The sequence below is a fragment of the Mobula birostris genome, chromosome 1 (assembly GCF_030028105.1).
Source record: "Mobula birostris isolate sMobBir1 chromosome 1, sMobBir1.hap1, whole genome shotgun sequence".
NCBI lineage: Eukaryota > Metazoa > Chordata > Chondrichthyes > Myliobatiformes > Myliobatidae > Mobula > Mobula birostris.
In genome coordinates this window covers 17,774,341-17,802,051 of record NC_092370.1, presented here as the reverse complement: position 1 = coordinate 17,802,051, position 27,711 = coordinate 17,774,341, and the positions used below count along the sequence as shown (strand labels likewise).

Here is a 27,711-nt window from a genome sequence, read left to right as displayed (position 1 = left end):
TAAGAGCAGAGATGTGATGTTAAGGCTCTATAAGGTACCCATTAGACCACACTGGGAGTATTGTGTGCAGTTTTGGGCTCCTTATTTTGGAAAGGATATACTGACATTGGAGAGGGTTCAGAGAAGATTCGCAAGAATGATTCCAGGAATGAAAGGGTTACCGTATGAGGAACGTCTGGCAGTTCTTGGGCTGTATTCCCTGGAGTTCAGGAGAATGAGAAGGGATCTCATAGAAACAATCTGAATGTTAAAGGGCCAGAACAGATTAGATATGGCAAAGTGATTTCCCATGATAAGGGATTCTCGGACAAGTGGGCACGACTTCAGGATTGAAGGACGTCCATTTAGAACTGAAATACAGAGAAATTACTTTAGTCAGAGGGTGGTAAATCTGTGGAATTTGTAACCACGTGCGGCTGTGGAGGCCAAGTCATTGGGTGTATGTAAGGCAGAGATAGATAGGTTCTTGATTAGCCAGGGCATCAAAGGCTATAGGGAGAAGGCAGGGGAATGGGGATGACTGGAAGAATTGGATCAGCCCATGATTGAATGATAGAGTAGACAATGGGCCAAATGGCCTGCTTTTGCTGCTATATTGTATGGTCTTAATTATTCAATTGTCTTATAACAGTGGGGTAGAATCTGCTCTAGAACCTGGTGGTACATGCTTTGAGGATGTTGTTCCTTTACCCAAGCAGAAGAAGAAATGAAAGAATGCGCAAGGATGGGGATGTTGGGGACTTTGAGAACTTTGATTATGCTGCCTGCTTTACTGAGCCAACAAGAATAGACAGATTAAAAAAAAATCTGACAAGGCTGTAAGGAGATAATGATCTCCTCTGCCCGGCTTTTATTACAACCACTTAACCAGTACTCAGTCACAATTAGGCTCCTATGAAACAGCTGGCCCATGCAGCTGGATAATATGGAAAACCACTAATATTTCCTGAGAATTTAGCATCCTGTATACTGAACTTTTTAAAGTAGCTGTTTTGTTTTTTTCTGGTACCTAGCAACAATAGCAATCTGTTTTATATGGGCATAATTATGATTAGTTGAAGTAGGTATCATGAAAATGGGGCTTTGGAGATTGACGTCTCATTATGTGAGAGTGTGGAACGAGTTGCCAGCACAAGTGGTTCACGTGAGCTTGATTTCAATGTTTAAGCAAAGTTTGGATCGGTACATGGATTTGTAGGGGTTTGGAGGTCTATGGACCAGGTGCAGGGCAATAGGAGTAGGCAGTTTAAATAGTTCAGCATGGAATAGATGGGCTGAAGGGCCCGTTTCTGTGCTGTATGTTTCTATGACTCTAAAAGCACAATAGAATCAATGAAAGACTACACCCATCAGGACTGACTGCAACCAAAGTGCAAAAAAGCAGCAAAAAACTGTGCAAATACTTAAAGAAAGAGAAGAAATAAGCAAAAAAAGTAATGATAAGTAAATAAATAATGGATATGAAGAACATGAGAAGAAGTGTCCTTGAAACTGAGATCATAGGTTGGGGGAACAGTTCAGTGATGGAACGAGTGAAGTTGAGAGAAGTATTCCACATTGGTGGGAAGAGTCCTGAGGCTCCTGTTCCTTGTTGCTGATGGCAGCAGTGAGAAGAGAGCATAACTTGGATGTTAGGGGACATTGATGATGGATATCGCTTTCCTGTGACAGCGTTCCATATAGGTATGTTCAATAGTGTGGTGGACTTGACACATGATGGACTAGGTCGTACTCACTACCCTTAGTAGGATTTTCCATTCAAAGGCATTGGTGTTTCAACACCAGACTGTGATGCAACCACTCAATACAAACTCCACCACACATCTGTAGAAGTTTGTCAAAGTTTTCGTAAACTTCTAACAAAACAGAGGCACTGCTGTGCTTTCTTCATAATGGCACTTACGTGCTGGAGACTATGACAGATCTTCTGAAATGATAACACTGAGGAATTTAAAGTTGTTGTCCCTCTCCACCTCTGATCTTCTGATGAAGATTTGCTCACGGACTTCTGATTTCCACTTCCTGAGGTCAATAATCAGCTCCGTAGTCTTGTTGACATTGAATGAGAGGTTGTTGCTGTGGCATCACTCAGCCTGATGATCAGTCTGCCTCCTATGACCCAGCTGACGACGAACATTGAGAAACTGACTAACTCTGTTGCATTAATAAAGCACCTTGTTAAATGTATAAAATGTCTGCATCAGCGTTATCTCGTATTTCCATACAATGTTACATTAGGCTGTTACGCATCAATTGTCAGAGAAGTACTTGCATAAATAGGTAAACCACCTTCATACAAGCAAGGACAGAAAACAGGGCAAAGTGAGTATACTTATTTATTCAGTAAGCTATGGGTCAAAGTATTTGGTCAGTACATTTCTAACTCTTCTGGCTTCAGTCTCGTTGCCAGCTGTTCTGAAATTGTTAGGTTCTGCGAAGCGCAGAATCAAATATTGTTGTGATGATTGTACGCTCTAGTACGTTCTAGGTCTGCCTCCTATGTACTGATTCTTCACCACTTTTGAGTTCTGGAGATTCACTACTGTCAGGAAGAAATTTCTATGCATCTTAGTTTTAAATAAATTGCTAACTACTTTGTAACTATGTTCCATTGTTTGTGAAAGATTTTAACATTAATCCCGTCAAGTGCCCTTAGGGTCTCATATGTTTGAATACTGTCACCCCTCGTTGGAATGCAAATCCAACTTGACTAACCACTCTTGACAGGCAACTCTCTCATCCCATAAATTAGGCTGATGAATCTCCTTTGGAATACTTACAATGCTACAATGTATTTACTTTGGAGAACCAAAACTGTACATCATCGATACATTCATTTTCACCGATACATCCTCGCCGTTCTTAAACTCCAACCCCTTCAAGGTAAAAATCAAAATAGAATTTGCCTTCTTACTTAACTATTTGTTGGACCTGTCTGGTAACATTTCATGATTCAGACTCAAATTTGTACATTTATCACACGTATATTAAATTGTACAGTGAAATGCATCATTTGCATTAACAACCAACACACTGAAAGTTATGCTGGGGGCAGCTCGTTAAGTATCTCATCACATTCTGGCACCAACAATGCATGAGCACAATGGTTGCCAGAACAACGCAGAGCACAAGAAAGCAGAAAAGGAAAGAACAACAAAGCAAGCCCTCCCTCCCCCCCCCACCCAACCATACACACGGACAGTCCACCAACCATAGACCTCTGGGACTCAAGTCTCCACCCATCGGGCTTTGACTTCTGAACTTCGAATCAGCCTTTGGACGTTGATATTTGGTATCAGCCCCTGGACTAGCCAATGACAGGACCTCAAACTACAGGTCCATTGTGTCACCAGCCCTCGTGCCTCCTACTTGTGTTGACATCCAACCCCAGGATGCACTGACCTGGGACAGCCCACCATCCACTGATTCATGTATTCAGACACCACTTCTGCTGCCTCTCTCCAGTTCTCACATTGAACAGTGGAACACAAGAGCTGGCCCTTCAGCCAACCAAGATGCCAATCCAAATTAATCCCATCTAGTGGCACATTATATGCTGTATCTCCCTTAATTCCCTGTCTATTCAAGTGCCTGCCTAAATGTCTCTTAAATGCCACTTCTACATCTGTTTCTACTACTTCCCCGCTGCACATTCCAGGTACTTACCATTCTCTGTTGAAAAATTGTCTCGTAAATCTCTTTTAAACTTTGACTCTTCCTCCTCACCTTAAAGTTATGCCCTCTAGTTTTTGACATTTTCACTCTGGGGGAAAAAAGGCTCTTCGATATCTGTCCTTCATGGTAGCATAATGCTTTCCACGGCCTATATCTAACTTAGTGGAAGAAGAGGGTCGGACATGAATGGCTTTCTCCCTTCTTTTATATTACCATTAAATCCAAGAACATTAGACTGTTAGACGAGGGAACCAGTGTGGGTAACTTCAGTCACCTTCACTCTGATCTGATGGCATAATCTATGGACTAACTTTCAAGATTTACAACTGAAGACCACAGTTTTATTTACTTATTTATTTGGTGGTTACAGTGTGGAAAAAGTCCTTCCAGCCCTTTGAGCCACACCGGCCAGCAATCTCATGATTTAATCCTAGCCTAATCACAGAACAACTTACAATGACCAATAAACCTCCCAACTGGTACGTCTTTGGACTATGGGAGGAAACTGGAGCACCCGGAGGAAACCCATGTGATCACGGGGAGAACATACTAACTCCATATAGATAGTGGTGGGAATTGAACCTAGGTCGCCTGTACTGTTAAGCGCTGTGCTAACCACTACACTACTGTGACGCTGTAAGTGTATGTATGTATTTATTTATTATTTTAGTTGCAGTTTATTTTCTTTTGCACATCAGTTGTTTGCCAGACTTTTTATGCAGTTTTTTCTCCATTGATTCTGTTGTATTTCTTTGTTCTACTGGCAAGAAAATTAATCCCAAGGTTGTATATGGTGATATATATGCTATATACTTCGATAATAGATTTAATTTAACCTTTGAAATTTGAATTGAACCCTAAATAAATATCTTGGTGATAAAATGTACAAAAGATATACTCAGACAACTTTCAGCAAACAATATTTCACAGACAACAAAGCAAAAGAGGTTAAGTATTTTGGTATACAGTTTTGATACAGTACATGATAATTAAGACAGAAAATGTAATATGTGAACATTATCTGAATTTCGCTATTTGCTGTCAGCTATTTTTCCTAATCATAAACCATAATTTCAATAGTTAATGAATTTACAATCTATTTTCCAAAAATATGGACATTCATTGGAACACATAAGGCTAAAAAAGATTGTGTGTTATGAAACTTAGCATCTGTGTAACCTTTAAAATATAGTTTCACAATACCCTGATGTGGTGACTCAATGCCAGAGAATGAGAATGAATGAACATTTAGGTCTCATTGTGTTCAGCATGGTACTTTCTTGTGGTTGCATAATCTTCTTAGTTATTTTGTCTTGAAGAAGCATGTGGATGTTGTTTACTGCGAGAGAGCGAATGACACTGACACCAACAGGCACTTTCTCAGCTGCTGATCTGCTATTTATGAGGGAATATATGAGAGATAATGAGGAATAAGGGGCAATTACAATACAACATGTGGAATATTGAAAGTCATCTCAGATATATAGTGGGAGCATTTCAGACTTGAACGCACAACCTCAGACTTGAAGGACACCTCATTAAAACAGAGATGTGGAGGAATTTCTTTAGCCAGAAAGTGGTGAATCTATGCTATTTTTTTGCCACAGATGGTTGTGGAAGCCAAGTTATTGGGTATATGTAAAGCGGAGGTTGATAGGTTCCAGATTCTTTATTATTGTCAAATGCTGTTTTTAGATGCATGTCGCACCCTGAGAAAAACACCACAGCAAATTCCTAATGGGCAGAGTTGAATGCCTGAGCATGAAGTGGAGGTTGATAGGTTTTTGATTAGTAAAGGCATCAAAGTTTACAGGGAGAAGGCAGTTGAAAGGATTGAGAGGATAAGAAATCGGACATGATAGAATAGTGGAGCAGCCTCAATAGGCTGAATCGCCTTATTGTCCTTCTTTGTCTTATGGTCTTATAGCAACGTAACCCTACAAATATCATATTAAGACAATGTTCAAACAAAGAAACTGGAATCTTTTCTAAAAATAAGCTTTTCAATTTCAATATATAGTTGTGCAGAACAACAGAAAATTTGAAACAATTTTTGTACTGATACATCAGCCAGTTCCATTACCTCACAAGCAAAAGAAATCCTGCAGATGCTGGAAATTCAAGCAACACACACAAAATGCTGGAGGAACATGGCGGGCCAGGTAGCATTTATGGAAATGGATAAACAAGTCAATGTTTTGGGTTGAGATCCTTCATCAGGTGTGAAGAAAAAAGATGAGAAGTCAGAAAGAAGGTAGGGGGAGGTGAGGAAGGTAGTAGGTGATAGGTGAAACTTGGGGGGGTGGAGAGATAAAGTAAAGAGCTGGGAAGTCGATTGGTGAAAGAGATAAGGGCTGGAGAAGGGAGAATCTGATAGGAGAGGACAGACAGCCGAAAGAGAAGTGGGAGGAGCACCAGAGGGTGGTGATGGGCAGCTAAGGAGATAAGGTGAGAGTGAAATGGGAAAGGTGAAGGAGGGTAGGAGGGCCATTGCTGGAAGTTGGAGAAATCGATATTCATGCCATCATCAACAACCTTGTATTACTTCCTCCTCTCCTCTCACCTTCTTACTCTGACTTGTCATCTTTTTTCCCCAGTCCTGATGAAGTGCCTCGGCCTGAATTGGTGACTGTTTATTCTTCTCCATAGATGCTGCCTGACCTGCTGAGTTCCTCCAGCATTTTGTGTTTTTACTTCTGTTACTGCAACATTTTCACTGACACTTCTGAAACCATTAACTTACCCGTTAGAGAAGAGATGCCTGGCACACAGACAAGAAACAATGAGCACTACTCGCACAGACAAATTGACGCATTATCATTTTGTGTAAAAACTCTTTGCAGAACCACACAAACATTGAATCTGTAATAATTAATGGAGTTGTAAATGACTGAAATCTATGGAGCTAGTCAAGAAGGATTGATGAAACGTTACTATATTCTGTACTCACACAGAGTTTTTGCATTTGGTGAAAATGTATTGATGACGATGGCAACAACAGGATGTAGACAGAAGGCCATCAATTGTTTAGAAAAGCCAACAACCTTAAAAAATAGTGTCACAGGTACAGTTGAAGTCAGAAGTTTACATACACCTTAGCCAAATACATTTAAGCTCAGTTTTTCACAATTTTTGACATTTAATCCTAGAAAACATTCTCTGTCTTAGGTCAGTTAAGATCACTAGTTTATTTTAAGAATGTGAAATGTCAAAATAATAGTAGAGAGAATGATTTATTTCAGCTTTTATTTCTTTCATCACTTCCCCAGTGCGTCAGAAGTTTACATACATTTTGTTAGTATTTGATAGCATTGCCTCTATATTGTTTAACTTGGGTTAAACATTTTAGGTAGCCTTCCACAAGCTCCTCACAGTAAGTTGCTGGAATTTTGTTCCATTCCTCCAGACAGAACTGGAGTAACTGAATCAGGTTTGTAGGCCTCCTTGCTCGCACACGCTTTTTCAGCTCTGCCCGCAAATTTTCTATCTGTAGATAGGGTTGGCCTTCATAAATCAATAGTATCGAGTACAGGATTTGGGACAGTATGCAGAAGTTGTATAAAAAGTTTGTGAGGCTCAATTTCGAGTGTTGTGTGCAGTTCTGGTCACCTATCTACAGGAAGAATATCAATAAGATCGAAAGAGTCCAGCAAAATAATTACAAGGTCTTGGCACGGTCTTGAGGACCTGAGTTTAAAGGGAATGTTTCAATAGCTTAGGACTTTATTTCCTGGAGTGTCGGAGAATGAGGAGAAGTTTGATACAAAATTATGAAGATTATGGATAAGGTAAATACAAGCATTCAGGGCTAACAATCCTGACTGGTAAAGCAAAATTGTTACAGAAACTCCAACAAAGGATCCTTCTGCATTTGAGTGCAATGGCATTCCCAAGTCTCAGAATTCCTTTGTATTCCTGGGACTTGCATGACTGACAGAAGTGAAAACTGAGAGGAAGCTACAGACATGATGAAGAAAGCCCTGCACACAGCCAGAGATGGAGAATCTTCATGACTGCCCTAAATGCCAGCAGAGTAACAGGCAGTAAGTAAATGCAAGGATGCTTTTACCACTGAGGTTGGGTGAGACTGGAACTAGAGGTCATGGGTTAAGGTTGAAGGTGAACGGTTTAGGGTGAATGTGAGGGAGAACTTCACTCAGAGGGTGGTGAGATTGTTGAACAAGCTGCCAGTAGAAGTGGTGGATGTGGGCTTGATTACAATATTTAAGAGAAGCGTATGCTCGGCTAGAAGCCTGAGAAGCTTGTAGGATTATTTTAGGAGCTCCAGCTCTGTCTCCCATTGGCCCTTCTCCTGTCAGTAGAAACTGTTCCATTGTGCTTAATAGCCAAGTCACATGTGATGGCCAGGAAATGGACTTGATTGTCAGAGGCTATTTGAGATGCACGCTGTTGGGAGCATTAAATCGGTAGTGGGAGCTTATCCCCACTACCTCCCCTATCCATGACAAACTTAAGAGTATAGCACAAATACTATGTTTCACTTATTCTGGAGAGGAACTATACTTCTATCTCTTATAGTTATTGGCCAGAGATTCCCAGGACCTTCTACCTTTGTTTCCATTTCTCCAGGTAATAAACTATTTTTCTCATGTATTAGGGAAAGTTTGAATCGATCAGGACTTTATTTCCCGGAGCACAGAAGAATGAGGGAGGACTTCATGGAACTACACAAAATTATGGATAGGATAAATACAGGCAAACATTTTGCCCTCAGGTTGGTTAACATGATCCACAGGTCATAGGTTAAGGGTAAAAGGTGAAATATTTAGGGGGAACTTCTTCACTCAGAGGATGTGTGAGTCTGAAAAGAGCTGCCAGTAAGTGGTGGATGTGATTTTGTTTGCAACACTGAAGGAAAATTTGGATAGGAACATGAATGGAAAGGGTTTGGAGGGTAGTGGTACAAGTTTGGATAGGTGGGACTAGGAAGAAAAACGGGTGAGCACAGATTAGATGGACTGAAGGGTCTGCATCTGTACTGTAATGCTCTATGACTATCTGTGATACCTACATCCCAACTTTTTCTGAATTATTCACCAGGATTCATGAGTCCCTTTGCATTTCAGAGCCCTATAATCTCTCATCTTTGAGATACTACACTCTCTGCATTTTCTTACCAAATTAAGTGTATTTTCCCACATTACACTGCGAAGCCAAATTTTTGTCTACACACTTAAGCTATTAACATCTATCCATATGAACTCTCAAAGCAAAATTTTCTACCCACCCACCCGTCTTTCCTTTTATGTCCACTATTTCTTTAGCCTCTTAAGACTGCACAATATTCTAATGCATTTACAACAGAAAGAAACTGAATTAATCATTATTAAAATCTATAATTACAACATCAGAAGGTAAGCACAAAGCAGTGATTTAGTACCTGGCTGACCACAGTTAGGGACAAGTACCAGATTAAGATTCCAAAAGCAAGTTCAAGCAGGTAATGGAAAGTTGGAACTGTTCTAAGGATGTGAATTACCCAGCTCATTTCATTTTGAATATAACTAGAATCATGGAGTCATAGAAAAGAAGAGCAGAGAAATAGGTCCTTTGGCTCATCTAGTCTATGCCAAACCATTTAACTACCTACTCCCATCAATCTGCACTGGAATCCCTACCCCTCCATACACCTACAATCCATGTACCTATCCAAACTTCCCTTCAACGTTGGAATGGATCTTGCATGCACCACTTGCACTGGCATCTTGTTTCACAGATTCACAACCTTCTGAGTGAAGAAGTTTCCTCTTATGTTTCCCTTAAATTTTTCACCTTTCACCCTTAATGCATGACTTCGCATTGAGGTCCCACCCAACCTCAGTGGAAAATGTCTGCTGGCATTAATCCTATCTATATCCCCCTCTTAATGTCGTATGTTTCTTTCAAATCTCCTCTCAGTCTTCTATGTTCTAAGGAATAAAGTCCTAGCCTATTCACCTGCCCCCTATAACTCAGGTCCTCCAGTCCTAGCAGCATCCTTGTAAACTTTCTCTGGACTCTTTCAAGCTCCACACAGTACTCCAAATTAGGCTCCCCCATGCCCTATAAAACTTCAACATAACATCAAATCTCCCAAACTTCTGTTAATGTATTTTCCCTGCTAACAAATTTAATTTACAAGTACTGCATATTATGGCAAATGTAAATGATCCTTTTGAATATGTGCTCGATATCATTTTTGTTCTGTTGAATAATTTTATCCATTGAGACAAAATTTTTTTTAGCAATTTGTTCAATTTGTAATTGCTTTGATAGAAATAAACCTTCACACACATTCACAAGCACTGTGTTCCATTCATCCAACTATAGATCTGTTAAGCAAAACAAGAAGTGGTAAGAATAGTTCTTGGCAACACTAATGCTGCATTGGTTGAATCATGGCTTGGTATGGAAACACCAATACTCAGGAATGGAAAAGCGCATAGCATGTGGTGGATACAACCCAGGAAAAGCTTTCCTCACCATTGAGCACATTTAGAAAGTGGCAAACTTCATCAAAAATCCCCGCTACCACCATCAGACAGGACATACGGGAGGGGAGGTCCCACACCACCAGGTTCAGGAATAGTGACCATTAGGCTCTTGAACCAGCTTGGATAACTTATTTCATCTCAATGCCAAAATGACTCCACAACCCATAGACTTACTTTGAAGGTTTCTACAAACCATGTTCTCAGTATTATTTATTTATTTTATTATTTGCATGATTTATCTTTTCACATTGGTTGCTTGTCAGTCATTGGTTATTCATAAATTATATTGTATTTCTTTATTTTCCTGTCAACGCATGGAAGAAAATGAATCTTAAGGCAGTATATGTTGATATAGGTACTTTGATAATAAATTTACTTTGACTTTAATGAATTATGCACTGTTGACCTAACTTTAAATTGTGGGTTGTCTGACAATGACTTCTTGCTAAGAGCCAATTTACCTGCGCTCTGTAATGGATATTCACTTTCCAGGTCCCAAAGGGCTTCTTGCTAACCTCAGCTTTTCAGCAAAGCAGCATGACCTTTCCAAGGGTCAAGACCTTATTTAGTAAGTTACACTTCTAACCAATGCTCCTCGCTCAGCCTCTTGATCACAGAAACAATATGATCCATATTGGCCTAATTAAACATTGCATCCACCCGACCTGATAAATGTAGCTGTGAAACATCACACACAGGTGATATCAACTCTCAGAAAAACAGTACAAATATTAGAAAGCAGCCAAGATGTTAGGAATGACCAAACTAAGGTTGACAGAAAGATGGTCTCAAATTTATTCCTCAGCCTTCAGTTTCTGCAGTGAAGGACTTGTTGGCATGTCTTTCTAACTTGTAAGAATTATAATTGTGCTTGTAAATGCCTTATAAGTCCAAGAATATTTCATCAAAATTAAATGTGTCTTACTAAACTAAAATAAAATTTAAACTGCTTCATTAGCTGGAAGTATCTCCTTCCTGAATGGAGTGGGGACTCACTGCTCAAAATAGTGACCATTGACAGCTATCTTCCCATACAGACAGAAGTAATGAGGTCAACTAGTCCTTAACAAGTAGGGTGATACAGTTTAATTACCCTAAAGTGAGGATACTTATCAGATAGGGCTTAAAGTCTGAAGTTTAGAGCTCACAGACAGTGCACTCAATGTCATTTAAGCCCCCATGTTAAAAATAAGGGTTATAATCAAAGACAAAACGGCTGAAATCACTTACCACTTAAGTGCAAAGGTGTTTAAGATTGACAAAAATCAAACTTACAAAGTGAAAATTAGTGAAATAGTGAAAAGAAAAATGCCAATAGTTACAAAATGATATCTGCAAGAAAACACAATAATTTAAAACTCTGTACTTGTTCTTGTCCAGTGCGAACTCTTGGCAGCTCCTATCTCTCTCTCATAATGAGGGCAATGGGCTCCTTTTATTAGGCACTAGGACATATCGTCTTTAATTACCAATTTTAATTTAAGTTGATACACGAATTAGAATGTGATGCACCCCATGATGTATTTGCAAGCATATAACAAAATAAAGAGAAGTATCTACCTTAAATGCAGTATACAAACAATATATACACATTTACACATCCCCATTACTAAATAAATGGAATATCATGTCATGTCTGGTGGGAAAGACACCATAAAACCAACCAGAATGCATCAGCTCAGTTTGAGCCCCAACAGACACTATGGGACTTCTGGGAAATGACACTGTGAAACAGCAGAACACTCAACACAACCTCACACTTACAGGTAACTACAAATAAAGAATTAAGTTACTCTAAACTAAACTTTGTTGTCAGACTCTAAATGTATGTAGCAATGCAGAGAAAAACAGTGGGTTAATTTTATAAGAATATACCGGGGAAGACTTTGAAGTGAATACATTCACCACAACGACAGCAGAAAACTGAAAAGGCAATGTTTGTGTGTAAGGAATGTGTTTACTAAGTGCTCTCCATCACACCCCACTTGGTGTGTTGAACAGGAGTTACATTTTACCCAAATACCAATTTGCTTGTCACAAAAAAAGACTATTTACAGCAAGCTTGTTTAAAAATGAGTATGATGGTACAAAAATTATTAGCACAAGAGATTATGCAGATGCTGAAAATATTTAGCAACACACATAAAATTCTGGAGGAACACAGCAGGTCAAGGTCTACAGAAGGGAACAAACCACCTATGCTCAGGCCAGACCCCAAGTTCCTCTAGCATTTTGTGCATGCATTATCATGTTGCAGGTAGCTACTGCATCATATGAAAAAAACTGACTTATAGAAAGTAAGCAACACACACACACAAAATGCTGGAGAAACTCTGCAGGCCAGGCAGCATCTATGGAAAAGAGTAAACAGTTGACATTTCAGGACAAAACCCTTCATCAGGACTTGGTCTTGGACCATGATTGCCCATGTCATACGATATGGCACATAATGATGATGATTTTAATTTTGACAAATAATGCTTGATGTGGACCTAAAACTTACAAAGAATTTCCAAACACAGTACAATTTTGTTTGTTCTGTCCACCAGAACAAGCAGGATCTCCTGATTGCCACCCATTTTAATTCCACTTCCCATTCTGATATGTCCATCCATGGCCTGGATGAGGCCACACTTAGGTTGGAGGAACAACACCTTATATTCCATTAAGGTAGCCGCCAACCTGATGGTATCAGCATCGATTTCTCAGACTTCGAATAATGGCCCCCCACACCCCCCTCACCATCCCCCCTCTCTCTCCTTTTCCCTCTCTCACCTTATCTCCTTTCCTACACAATGCCTCTCTCTGGTGCTCCTCCCCACACTTCCTTTCTTCCATGTCCTTCTGTCTCTTTCACCAAGCAACTTCTCATCTCTTTACTTCATTCCACCCCCTCCAGGTTTCACCTATCACCTGGCGTTTCTCCCCCCCCCCCACCTTTTAAATCTACTCCTCAGCTTTTTTTCTCCAGTCCCGCCGAAGGGGTTCCATCCAAAATGTCAACTATACCTTTTTTCCATAGACCTGCTGAGTTCCTCCAGCATTGTGTGTGTGTGTGTGTGTGTGTGTGTGTGTGTGTGTGTGTGTGTGTGTGTGTGTGTGTGTGTGTGTGTGTGTGTGTGTGTGTGTGTGTGTGTACACTCAGATTTCCAGCATTTGAAGATTTTCTCTTACTTAATTTTTTTTTTTACAGTTACGGGGAAAATTTGTTTGAGTTTTGAGTTGGCTTTGGAGCTTGAGCAAGAGTTGGCATCACCACCGTCCCTCCAGAGAATTAGCAACCCACATCTCAAATGGATGAACCTATCAATGCCAGACAGACAAAGCATCTAGCAGATATTTCAGGCAACCCATGAGTAAATCTTTAATGCATTGGTTTTGAATTAGCAAGAAGTTGCTCCTGAGAAGTATGACTGGATTCAGAACAACAATTCCAGAGTAGTTCAGCTGTACAGGGAAGGAGGGAACAAAATGATTAATGTCAATTCTATTTTTAGGAATACAGACAGGCATTTCTGAGGTCATAGAAATATGTTCAGGATGATCCTTTGCCTTCTGGTGTCAGAATCAAGGATATCTTTGAGCAATTGCAAAACAAACATCAGAGGAGTACTGTAAGTCTTAGACTATATGAGTGCTAGAAGCAGAAAGTAACAAAAAAACATGACGCTCTGTTGGCAGGTATTAAGTTACACTAAAAGACATCACGTTTCATATTCTCTGCATTGCAATTTTCCAGTAGGTGCAAACATTTTGAAATGTACAAAAGTATTTTGCACATAAATATTCATATAGAATGCAAATATTTCCTAAAATGAGGCAAGTATGTAGGCATTTGATGATATTCCACAAGTGAAGAAAGCATTTTTTTAAAAATTGTACACGTAAAAAAATTGTGATTAAGTTTTACACAGGGCATGCCCCCTTTCTGCAAATTTCATGCTTTTTGATGACTGGCGAGGCACCTTGCACAACCACAAGAGCTACAAAGATTGAAATCCATTAAAGCCTCAACCTTCTTGAGCTCATCGTAGTCATAGTCATACTTTGTTGATCCCGGGGAAAATTGGTTTTTGTTACAGTTGCACCATAAATAATAGAATCTGCAAGATTCTACCTTAGGATGAAGCAGCATTAAAATTAACTCATATATTCTTATGCGGAACTTATCTAAACGAATGAGGAGCACATCAGTAATAATTTCTTCTCTTGTTACAGTTGCTTGACTTTTGCAGAACCATTTCAAGAAAGTCATGGTCTTGAATAGTTTTGTTTCTCCTTAGATCCTTAGATCAATAATACATACAGGTATAAATGTTTCCAATCTTACTCAGATGAGATGCATTCCCAACATCACAGGGTTAAGAGAAAAATTTCTAATTTGTTTACAAAATGATGGATCTCTAATATCATTGCAAAGTGCTTTGAGAGACTGGTTCTATCACATCTGAAATCCTGTCTGCCCACTACCCTGGACCCCCATCAATTTGCCTATCGCACCAACAGGTCAACAGAGGACGCCATCTCCACGGCACTTCACTCTACCCTGACCCACCTGGACAGCCATTCTCTTACATCAGAATGCTATTCATTGACTTTACTTCGGCATTCAATACTGTGATCCCCTCCAAGCTGATCGCCAAACTTAGCCAGCTTGGTATCAGCTCATCCCTCTGCAACTGGACCTTGGACTTTCTGACTAACAGACCCTAATTAGTTAAGTTAGACAACCTCTCCTCCTCCACTCTCACCCTGAACACCGGCGTGCCTCAAGGCTGTGTGCTGTGCCCTCTTCTGTACTCCCTTTTCACCTATGACTGCGTTCCTGTACATGGTTCTAACTCCATAATCAAGTTCGCAGACGACACCACAGTGATGGCCTGTTCAGAGGGGATGATGATACAGCCTACAGGGATGAGGTCCAGCACCTGACCTCGTGGTGGGCCCATAACAACCTGGCCCTTAACACCCAGAAGACCAAGGAGATAATTGTGGACTTCAGACATGCTAAGAGTCACACTCACGTCCCCATCTCCATCAGCGGAGCTGTAGTGGAGCGTGTATCAAGCTTCAAATTCCTTGGTGTCCACATTTCCGAGGATCTCACCTGGTCCCTGAACTCCTCCATCCTGATCAAAAAGGCACAACAGCACCTTTATTTCCTGTGGAGCATCAAAAAAGCTCACCTCTGTCTCAGGATACTGACAGACTTTTACCGCTGTACCATTGAGAGAATACTCACCAACTGCATCTCAGTGTGGTATGGCAATTGTCCTGTATCGGACTGCGTGTGGTGAAAACTGCCCAGCAGATTATCGGCACCCAATTGCCCACCATTGAGTACATCTACCATAAACGCTGCCTGGGCAGGGCAAAAAGCATTATCAAGGATGCATCTCACCCTATCCATGGACTTTTTACTTCCCTCCCATCCGGTAGGTGCTACTGGAGCCTCCACTCCCACACCAGCAGGCACAGGAAGAGCTTCTTCCATGAGGCTGTGACCCTGCTGAACCTCACATCACAGCGCTCAGTATCGCACCCATATTGTACTGTCTCAGTACTTTTATATTTGTGTGCTGTAGCACTTACTTTTTATTTGCAGTTATTTTGTAAATAACACTGTTCTTTGCATTTCTGGTTAGATGCTAACTGCATTTCATTGGCTTTGTATCTGTATTCAGCACAATGACAAAGTTGAATCTAATCAAAACCTAAACTAACCTAATCTAACATGATTGTTGTAGTAGTAGTAGTTTATATTCTGCATCAAAATATGTTAATGTAGCAAGACAATTTCCATTTATTTTATTCGCATGATCAACAAAAAGTCACTACAAGATGAATTCATAATGGCAGTACAGCAGTGGAAACAGCAAGCAGTTTAAAACTTCTGGGAGTGGTCATCTTGCACAACCTCAATGGTCCCAGAACACATGCTACATACAAGAAAGCTCGCCAATGCTTCTACTTACTGATGAGGCTGAAAGGAGCTGGCCAATGGACATTGTTGGGAATGGTTGTTTTTTTTATATATACTTTTGATAAGATATTAGTTTAATTAATGCAAGACCAAAATTGTGGTTCTAATCATGTCAGGAAAAATAAACGATAACATTTACAAAGTATTTTTAGCAATATGTATCATTATCAAACTCATATTTTTCACAGTATCACACATAAAAGTTGCTGGTGAATGCAACAGGCTAGGCAGCATCCCGGACTCCAGCAACGACCATGGATCCCTTCCACACCTTTTTCACAGTATGTAGTGGTTCATTCCCACTTACTGGAAGAAGGCAGAATAGCAGTTACAAATACCTTTTCATTTTTAATTGGCTAAGTATTAGCGCATTATACACATGTAATAATTGTTTTACCTATGTAGCCTATTAACTGTGTTGTTTCTATCTGAAGAATTTTTTGCTATCTCAAGTATAAAGGCGATAGATTTTTCAAAGGCTCCACCTTTTTCGCCGCCTTCTTTTCATTAAATCTTTTGAATCTCTGCTTTGCTTCTCAGCTCCTCACTTAAGGCTGATTTATACTTGTGCGTCAAATGTACGCCATAGGTACCATGTACCCTACGCCGTAGGGTGACGTGCACCTCCCCAAAAATGGTACTCATACGTCGCGGCAATGCAGACCGCAGCAACTGTGATTGGTCTGCTTGGTAGCATTGCATTTTCCATTGCTTTTCTCCGCCATGTCTGTACACTGATGCAAAACAAATGGTTGGGGACGATGAACCAAATTGTCAAACCTACCTGCTGACATCCGAAAATATTTGAAATACTTTTCCTCTGTCCATGTCTCCCACGAAGAAACTCAACACAGTGGCATAGAAACCCCACCGCCAACTAGCGTTTTGGTGGTGAATTGCAGAGCGACGCAGACACAACTACGCATGCTCGCTACGGTGTAGGGCTACGCAAAAGTATAAATCAGGCTTACGGCGTAGCCCGTACGCACAAGTATAAATCAGCCTTTAGTTTCAAATGCTTTGTATCTATGTTTAAACTTTATGGTAAACTAGCATGAAGAATCAATGAATCGAAGTTTCTCACTCATTCCTGTACTCCTAAAAGAACCCAGGGATCAAATATTACAGAGCTCTGACAATGTTAATGCTCACATCCTTCTACAGATGCACAGTAGAGGGCATCCTAACATGCTGCATCACTGCATGGTACAGAAACTGCACTGCAGCGAACAGGACGACTTTACAATGGGCAGTCAAAACTAGCCCACCCGCCATAAAGGACATATATACAGAAAGGTGCTGGAAAAGGGCCTGTAACATTATGAAAGATCCCACCCACTCTGCTCATGGACTGTCTGACCCAGTCCCACCAGGGAGGAGGCTATATAACATCCACATCAGGACCACCACACTCAAAAACAGTGACTTTCCCCAAGTAGTAAGGATCCACCCACTAACTCAACCCTCCACACCTCCCAACCACCACTACTTTATTATCTCCTGTCAGTCACCTTATTTACTGTCACTCCTGTATTTAACGTCACTTTATGGACATACAATCTATATGAGCTATGTATTTATTTATATTTACTGTGTTCTTTATCTTATTGTGTTATTTTTGTGTTGCATCAGGTCCAGAGTAACAATTATTCTACTCTTCTTTGCATTTGCTTACTGGAAAAAGACATTAAACTATTCAGAACTTTAAATGAAATGGAATTAGAAACAAATTTGTAAGTTAACAGTCAATTACCTATTTTTTGATGAGTACGAGTCCAATTTAATTCTCTCATCATAACCAATCTGGTCAATGATTGCTAACATGAGTAGAATAAATGCATGTCCCCTGAAATGAGTTAGATATGGCCCTTGTGGCTACGGGGGTCAGGGGGTATGGAGGGAAGGCTGGGGCGGGGTTCTGAGTTGGATGATCAGCCATGATCATAATAAATGGCGGTGCAGGCTCCAAGGGCCGAATGGCCTACTCCTGCACCTATTTTCTATGTTTTCTATGTTTCTATGAAATGGGGAAGAGCTTCTCCATGGATGGGAGAAAAAACAGAAGAACACAGGAAGGCCCCACACGCTTCAATAAAATTATTGCTCTTCTTATACCCACAGGCCAATCTGGTTACTCTCAAAGTGGAACCGCAGAGTCCATGAAAGTTCCAATATCTGGGTCATTGCTTCATTTCTTAAATTGTTAATAATTTAGCTTTTGAAAATTATGATAGTTCAAGCCTTTATAGGCACGATTAGTTATGGTTGATAAAGCATTGGAACCATTTGAAACATCGGTGGAACTCAGTCAGGGAGATCCTAAGAACTTCCCCCGAGATACCATGCCCTACCCCTGACTTCATCCTTTTTCCCCTCTTGCATCTTTTAATGCTCAATACATAATATAATCCTGTCAACATCAAAATACAAGCCACTTCAGTGACAACATCTCACAGTTACACAAGTGTGTTAGTCTCTCTACAAGAGTTTCAGGCTATTGATGACAAGAAATGCAAAAACAAAGTGCCCAACCTCAGTCGAACATAAAGCTCATTTGGTTCCATACCTACACATGATAAATATAATAAACAGCTGAAACACTATTGTTTTTTGACACAGTGAGTTCTTTACATTAATCCACCAGTGCTCATCACAGTGCGAAATAAATAACATCTCATTACCACATGCTGAATATCCATCACATTGGATTTTGTACAGGCCATTAATTATGCGTATGTGCTTATCTCCCCCAGAGTGAAATATTTTACACAAAGATTCCACACCCTACTAATAATCAACAACATATTCCAATCAGCAGAGTATAAAATCGTAAGAGTACCGCAAATGCATTTTCAATGCAGAATACAATGGCCTGGTGAATGATACAGGACAGTAAATCCAGATACTATACTTGTGCCAATAAGCTACATCCTTTTTAATCTTGCAATAATGTAACAATTAAAACACCAGAAAAGCATAACAATTTGAGTATATCCATGAATAGCTGATTGGACATTGGCGCTTTACTTGTCTTACCTTGATAGAATAACTTAAATCCATGTGCGCTGACAGCGAAGTCACTAGTAAGACGCAATGCAAACACAGACCCAGTGCTCGTCACAGGCGCAGGTATCTGAAAGCCAGTTAACCTACATCAGGGAAAAATAGAACACAATTCAGTAAGATCATATTCACAAAACCACATCCACAAATTTATCAGCAACCTTCTTACGAAACTAAAGCTCATTGTCTGAAATACTTCAGCATTATTTTCTATCAGATGAATTGGTATCCTCTCCTTTGCCTGCAAGAGCCACCACCAGTGAAGTTGAGAAAAGGTATTAACATCTTCTGGATTTATTATAAATGTAAAATTTGTAGAATATTTATTGACTGGCATATGCAAAAGATGGAATTTTCAGAGCCCTTTACAATGGAGAATGCATCCACTAAACTCAACAGATTCAGGAACAACTTCTTCCCCTCTGCTATCAGACTTCTGAATGGACATTGAATCCACGAACGCTACCTCAGTACTTTTGATGGACTACTTATTTAATTAACATACATATATAATACACATTTCCTACTGTAATTCAGTTTTTATTATGTATTGCAATGTACTGCTGCCACATAACAACAAATTTCACAACATATGCTGAGATATTAAACCTGATTCTGATTCTGCGAAAATGTTGAGGCTAGCAATGTCGGCTCTAAGAGGAACTTTACCAGCATAATGACCACACACAAATTACTGGAGGAACTCAACAGGTCAGACAGCATCTATGGAGATGAACATTAGTTGACAATTTGGGCCCAGACCCTTCAACAAGACTGATGAAAGCTCCTGATGAAGGGTCTTGACCCGAAAGGTCGTCTGTTTATTGCTCTCCATTAATCCTGCCTGATCTACTGAGTTTCTGCAACATTTTTTGTGTGTGTTGCTAAGGGTTTCCAGCATCTGCAAAATCAATTATGTTTATGATTTACCAGCATGATTACTCTTATATCTCAACACTTAACCATGACCACAAGCAGGAAATGTGTTAAGGAGCAATGATTATAAATGGGATTCACTTTCTGAAATTCAGTACCTGAGAGTTCAATAACCAGCTGCTGTTCTATCACTGATTTGCTTCTTACTGAAGGTGACACTCTAACCTTCATAAATTGTTGCCAAGCAAGCTGTTGGGTCCAGAGGTCTGAAGTTCCTTCAGAGCTTTATTTGGATGAATAACTTATTAAAAATGAGATTAATAAACAATTTTACTTGCTATTTCTGTCTCCTATCTCTCTCTCTCTCTCTCATTCAATTTTAAGTTTGCTATTCCCTTATTTTGCTTTTAGAAAAAGAGATATTATTGAATTAATTATTGTGCTGCCTCGATTGTGTAGGTCAGTGCCAGAATCAGGAGGTATGGTAGCATAGTGGTTAGCAAGACACTTTACAATATCAGCGACCCAGGTACAATTTCTGCCATTGCTGCAAGGGGTTTGTCCATGGCTGCGTAGATTTCCTCCGAGTGCTCTTGTCTCCTCACAGTCCAAAGGACGAACTGGTTGGTAGGGCAATTTGTCATTGTAACTTGTCGTGAGATTAGGCTAGGGTTAAATCAGAGGATTGTTGGGGAGGTGTGGCTCGAAGGGCCAGAATGGTCTATTCCTGTTGTATCACAACAAATAAATAAATAAATAATCTGATAAAACACAATGTCTAAGTAATTGAGTGTGGCCAGATATGTTTAGTAAACATGAAAAAAATCACTGAAATATTTAGAAATTATGAATAAAAATTAAATTGATGTACAATTTACATAACAATGCATGTTAATAAAATTATAAATTAATGCAAAATAACTAAACCAATTATCATTTTAATGGAGGTTGATCACTCCACTTGAAGTGAACTATGCCATATGAGCCAGCTGTTATGAAGCTAAGCCACATATGAAACATAACAAATCCACTCATGTTGGTTCGGTACTAAATACTTTTAGATCTAGTACTAGGGCCATGGGTAGAATGAGAGAGATCAAGCAAGTCTTTATACAGTAACTAAAAAACACACACACACACACACACACACACACACACACACACACACACACACAAAAAAAAGAACTAGTGAACTGATAAACCCAGGCATGGCCTTATCAGAGCCTTTGGATATTACAACTGCCCAAAGTATAAATCACAAAGCTTTCACGCCGTGCCAAAAACAGAAGAAAAATATCAACTTTAATCTTGAATTTAAATACTTATTTATGAATATGCACTCCGTGGTTACTTTATTAAGCCCATCTACTCGTAAACACAAATTTCTAATCAGCCAATCACGTGGCAGCAACTCAATGCATAAAAGCATGCAGACATGGTCAAGAGGTTCAGTTATTGTTCATATCAAACAACAGAATGGGGAAGAAATGTGATCTAATTTACTTTGACCATGGAATAATTGTTGGTGCCAGGATTGAGTATCTCAGAAACAGCTAATCTCCTGGGATCTTTATGCACATATTCCCAGAGTTTACATGCCTGAAGGACTTTAAAATAGGTTAGAAAATACCCCCAGAAAAAAATGAACATATAAGAGACACAAGAGACTAAAGGTACTGTAATCCAGAGCTAATATAAACTGCTGGAGGAACTCAGTGGGACAGGCGGTATCTGTGGGGGCAGAGGGTTAGTCTACATTTTGGATTGAGACCCTGCATCAAGACCCCACTTGACCTTCTTCCAACTTTCTGCTTTTTTGTTCCATATGAAGAACTATGGGAACGATTTTGGGGCTCAGACTTTGCTTTTTTTCCTAGTTTTGTAGGGATGGTTTTGAAGACAGCATGGGGATTTATGGCAACACACACAAAAGGCTGGAGGAACTCAGCAGGCCAGGCAGCATCCATGGAAAAGAGTAAACAGTCGACATTTTGGGCCTAGGTCCTTCGTCAGTAATCCGGGAATTACGGGTCAGGACAGGGATGAGGAGGAGTTAGAGGGCAGGAGTAGTAATTGATGGGATGGGGGCAGGCGCCGGTGGTCGGAGTCCAAGTCAAAGCACTCCACGGTTTAAGGCCAGCAATTCCAGTGAGAGATGTCAGGTTACAGGGGATAAGGACAAAGACCAGTGGTCACTGTGGTCAATAACTGAGGTTGGAGTGCCCCAAGGATGAGGATTAATTGTGCTCCAGATCAGAATGTTTATTGGATGTACTTGCAAGACCAGAGGTCAAGGCCCGGAGTTCAAAATCTTGTGTCTGACAAATCCTGGAGTCAATACCCAGAGATCTGTAAAGTTGTGAGGTCAAAGTTCAGGGAATGGTGAGTCAAGAAATCAAAGCCCGTCGGTCGAAGACCGGTCAGCAAGTCCGGAGGTCGAGGCCTGACAGTTGAAAAAATGGATCAGTGTGTCCAGAGGCTGGAGGTCTGCAAATCTGGGCAAAGGACCAGTTTGGTGAAGGCCCAATGTTTGAGATTGTGAGAGTCCATGGCCAAGGACTGGAGGTTAGAGGACCATGACAGCTTGTCCTGAGGTTGGAAGTCTGTCTGTGCGTGTGAGTGTATCAGTAGGTGGGAGGGTGAGAAAGGGGTTGTTTTGTTGTTGTTGTCCCTCTTCTTGTTGTTGCTGCTTGTGTTGTTCTGTTGAACGTGCAGGGCATGGTACGTTGGCTCCAGAACGTACGACGATATCTGTAGGCTTCCCCCAGCACATTCTTAGGTTATGCTGGTTTGTCAACACAAACAAAATTTTTACTGTATGTTTCATTAGACATGGGAAAAATAAGTGAACCTGAAACTAACTCAAAAATTCGACTGCATTTTCGCTGAACTCCCTTATCTTGCACAGGCAGATTATATATAGGATGAATACACACAGTGCTGAGCAAAAGTCTTAGGCACTTGTATAGGGAGCCTAAGACTTCTGCTTTGTACTGTACACTCAGCATATATCAGCCTTTAAACCCACAACAGATAAGGGCAGGCAGGAGGAAACAGGGGCAAAGTCTTTAGTAGGGGGTGCACTCAAGGAAAATCAAGCCCATTAACTTCTATGTGACATAAATATTACAGGAAATCTCTAAAAATCCAACATTCAATTTGGAAGTCCCATTGTTTCAGCAGCTGTCCCATATCTTCATACACCAAGTCATTGCTATCCATGAACTTTCTTTTCACTGATTCATGCACTCATGAGGGCTAACGTGTGACAGTAGGACCAGCAGAGGTTTCAGAAACATCTGGATCAGAAACTTTACAGTAGATCTACAAAACGGCACAGCAGTGCAGCAGTTAGTGTAGCACCTTCCAGCACCATTGATTGTGATTGTGGTTCAATTCCTGCCACTAATTGCAGGAAGTTTGTGCGCTCTTCCTGTGACCACATGTGTTTCATCCAAGTGCTCCAGTTTCCTCAATCATTCCAGAGATATATGGGTTACGCCTAATAAATTGCAGGCATGGTATACTGGTTCTGGGAGTATGGCAACACTCCTAGGCTTCCCCCAGCTCAATCCTCAGACTATGTTGTTTGTTGACACAAATAGCACCTTTCACTTTATGCTTTGATATACGTGTAACAAATAAAGCTAACCTTTCTTTAAGTTGAAACTCATGAGGTTCTGTTTCCAACTCTCACCTTAAGTTCACCAGACTTTAATTACCTGTTTCTCTTATATTCAACGTACAAAGTTCAAAGTAAATTTATTACCAAAGTACATATATGTCACTATATTCAAGCCTGAGATTCATTTTCTTCCAGGCCTACTCAACAGATCTATAGAATAGTAACTATAACAAAATCAATGAATGACTGCCAAACTAGGGTTTTCAGCCAGAGTGCAGAAAACTACAAACTGTGCAAAAGAAAAAAAAGAGTAAACAATATAAAAAAATAAGCAGTAAGAGTCCTTGAAAGCTTTGTTGATGGTCTGACAAAAATCTTATGAATTTTGATCTGCTATTTAATATTGTTCCTTGAATTAGTCTGTGGAAGTCCTCCCATATGTTTGCACGTTCCCATTAGACAGCAGGGAGGGTCTCACAGGGTAACCTGGATTATCATGCCGGGTGCCAGTATTGGCACTGGGGATCCATCTGTTATTGTTACTTTGCAGCAACTGGAAACAAATAGATTCTAAAGATATTTTATGGCACAGTTCAAAGGCAGTTACTTTGGGTCCTGAGTTAGGCTGGGCTATGTCAGGGTGGTGGGTTGGACTTATGTCTCTACCAAAGGAGGTGTAAGGCGCTCCTTCCCTCTGCTAGCTTGCATATCACCCTTGGACAAGCTGTAGCACCTGCATAAACCTTTGATTAGGGTCACGTGAAGTCATGGGAGCAGGTGGTGGATGGTCTTATGAGCAGCTGGTGCATGTCACAAGTCCTGGTTATGTGACCAATGACGCCACGCAGACAATCTCTGAAGAGTATTGATAATTGCTAGGTTCACCCATTTTGCAAAGGCACTGCCCAAAACGCAATGGCAAGCCACTTCTGTCGAAAAATTTGCCAAGAACAATCATGGTCATGGAAAGACCATGATCGTCCACGTCATACGACACAGCACGTGACAAACAAATGATAGATAAGAGAGGTGAATTTCTGGCCATAAGGGACTTATTAAAATACAGTCTAGTGGTTTTATGATCAACAGTGCAGCTTAATTCTTTAATTTCAGATTATTGAACTGATTTTAAATTCCCCAGCAATTATGGTTGGATTTGAACTCATGTCTATGAATTATTTGATCAATTACGTTACCAATAATACTGTTTTATAAAATACCTTCAAAAAAATCTAAATTGCTGTCTCCTCCTGGTTCCACTTTAATCATGTTGTTGGTTATATAGTCCATAACTCCAACAAATTTATCAGAGACAATTTCTGTTTCTTATATATGTATTTACCTGATCACATTGTTGTTTTCTTTTCCCGAAATTTCAAGTCAACAAGTCCTTATAATCAAGTGAAGCACTTTCCCTGATATGCATCCAGTATACACAATTATGAGGGCATGGATAGACTAAATGCAAGCATACTTTTTCTACTGAGGTAGCGGGGAGACTAGAACTTGAGGTTGTAGGGTGAAGGATGACAGGTGAAATATTTAAGGAGAACATGAGGAGAAAGTTCTTCACTCAGAGGGTGGAAAGAGTATGGAATAAGCTGCCAGTGGTAGTGGTGGATGCAGGCTTGACTGCAACATTTAAAAGACGTTTAGACAAGTAGATTGATGGGATGGATATGCAGGGTTGTGGTTCAGGTGCAGGTCGATATTACTAGGCAGAATAACAATTTGGCACAGACTAGATGTTGTGGTGTTCCATGACTATGACTCTATCCATTTCAAACCAATTAGCCCATAATTTCCAGGGTTTTACCCCCCCACTCAATTCGTGGAAACATTTGCTGCCTTTAAATCCACATAGATATTACCACAATTGTAGCCGTTAATTAAAAAAAAACTAAGCACTAGTTGAAGTTTAGGAATTCAAACTGAGTTTTGGATGGGTGAGTGGACTCTCCCCCTGGACATAGCACATGGTCTGTTCTTGTACTTATCACAATAAGAACAGTTGTTGGGTTTAACAAACTTCCTCATCTGTCATTCTGGACCAAATGCTCGTCACAATACTGAGTTGGGTCAAAAGGCCTGTTTTCATGCCTCATAACTCTGCACAAAATGTCTCAAGAAGTCAGACTTCTAATTGTGACGAACAAAATAGGTAATATTGATAAATTTATTGATGACTTTCATTTGGTAAAAAAAAATCCAACAAATCCTTACACAACTCAGTGTGTAGACCATAGAAATCTAGGATTCACTTATGCATTCAGTGTAATACAGTTCGTGAGCATTTTCTTACACGCCCGTTGGCTAGCCATCAGCACAATCCAGCCAGTAAGCCTGCTTCATAAAATGTTGCAGTTTAACAGAGACAAATCTGAATAAGGATACGTGACTAGAAATGAAATGAGTGAAGCCTCCATCGGTCAGGTCAACCATGGATGTTGCTTCCTACCTGTCTAGATACGCAAGCCAGGGCAGTATGAAATGGAGAGAAAACTGTTGCCCATGCAGCAAGCTCCCCCTCTCTGTGCATCTCATGAACTCAATGGAATGGCAGAGACCAATGCAGTTTGGTACCAGCAGCATCAAAGGAGTTGCCAGTCAGCGTTGAACTCAACGTAGGACTGCCTTAGGGGTTCCAGCTCCAGATTTTTCCCTCAGGGTTTACTCCTGAAACCTTCCCCATGAGTAGATATAGCCGCAAGGCAGTGGAGGTTTGAAATCAGAGTTTTCCCTTCTCCTAGATGAGCTGCCAACCACGGCTGATGAGCCCCATCAGCCCAAAGCAACTGAATTTAAGGTGCAGGTAACCCACCTTTGCCCCTTCTCCTGTCAGTAGAAATGGTTCCACCAGGGTTAGCATGCACAATCCAGTTCTGTTGACGTCAATAAATTCAAAAGCAATGTATTATGTGCAGATATTGCAATATTCAGCATTTAACAACCACAAAGTAATTTCAATCGTAAAATTGTTCTGTTGATTTGGTTTTTGTTTTATTAAGCCAAAAAAAAAAGCTTCTCGTTGACAATCAACAAACATGCACCTCAAGGATACCTGCTTAGCCCGCTGCTCTACTCTCTCTCTCTATGCTCATGAATGTGTGGCTAGGTACAGATCAAACGCCACTTATAAATTTGTCCATGACACAACTGTTGACGGCAGAATCTCGGATGGTGGCGAGGAGACATTCAGGAGTGAGGTAAATTTGCTGGTTGAGTGGTGTTGCAACAATAACCTTGCATTGAACCTCAGTAAGACCAAAGAGTAGATTGAGGTCTTCAGGAAGGAAGAGTAGGGAGATCAAACACCAGTCCTCATCGAGGGATAGCAGTATAAAAAAGAGTGAGCAGGTTCAAGCTCCTGGGCGTTAAAATCTCTGAAGATCTATCCTCGGCTCATAGACCCATGAACACTACTTCATTATTTTGCTCTCTTTTTGAACTACATATTTATTTTATTAAAATATTTATTATGGCAACTTATGGTAATCTCTTTATGTATTGTACTTACTGCAAGTACAACAAATTTCATGAGATATATCAGTGATAGTAAACCTGGTTCTGAATCTGAAGAACAACAGTATGCAGTTCCAATATTATTTTTGTTCTGCACACTGAAAAATTACTACAGATTTCTATATATGACCCTCAAGTAATGTCGGTGCAAATGCTGACTCTAATGTTAAATTTTGGACAAATTACAATCATGCCCCATGGCAGGAAAGGATTGCGGCTGGGATTTTCCACTTTAATGCTCTTGGCACATGTTGGAAGCACCTATCAGGGTATTCCGCAGATCCAGCCTGTTGTTTCATAGCTGTTGATTTTCACAGTTGGAAAATCACAGACCAGGACTGCAGGCTGTCCCAATGTGTGATCCAGACATGTGCCAGGAGCATGAAAGCTGACAGACCCAGCCTGTATCTGTCTAGCAACTTGGATCGAGTGAGCGACTGAGTGAGAGAAATGCAATGAAGTAGTTCTACACT

At 40.3% G+C, this 27,711-nt stretch overlaps 1 protein-coding gene across 1 annotated transcript in view; it reads right to left on the bottom strand.

Annotated features, from left to right (window-relative positions):
• The window catches only part of csmd3b (CUB and Sushi multiple domains 3b), a 2,134,893-nt gene that overhangs the window by 1,840,682 nt on the left and 266,500 nt on the right, over positions 1-27,711 (bottom strand). The window contains exon 3 of the mRNA XM_072277417.1: positions 19,189-19,301. Within this exon, the coding sequence (XP_072133518.1) occupies positions 19,189-19,301 (113 nt within the window). The remainder of the gene's footprint in view (positions 1-19,188; positions 19,302-27,711) is intronic.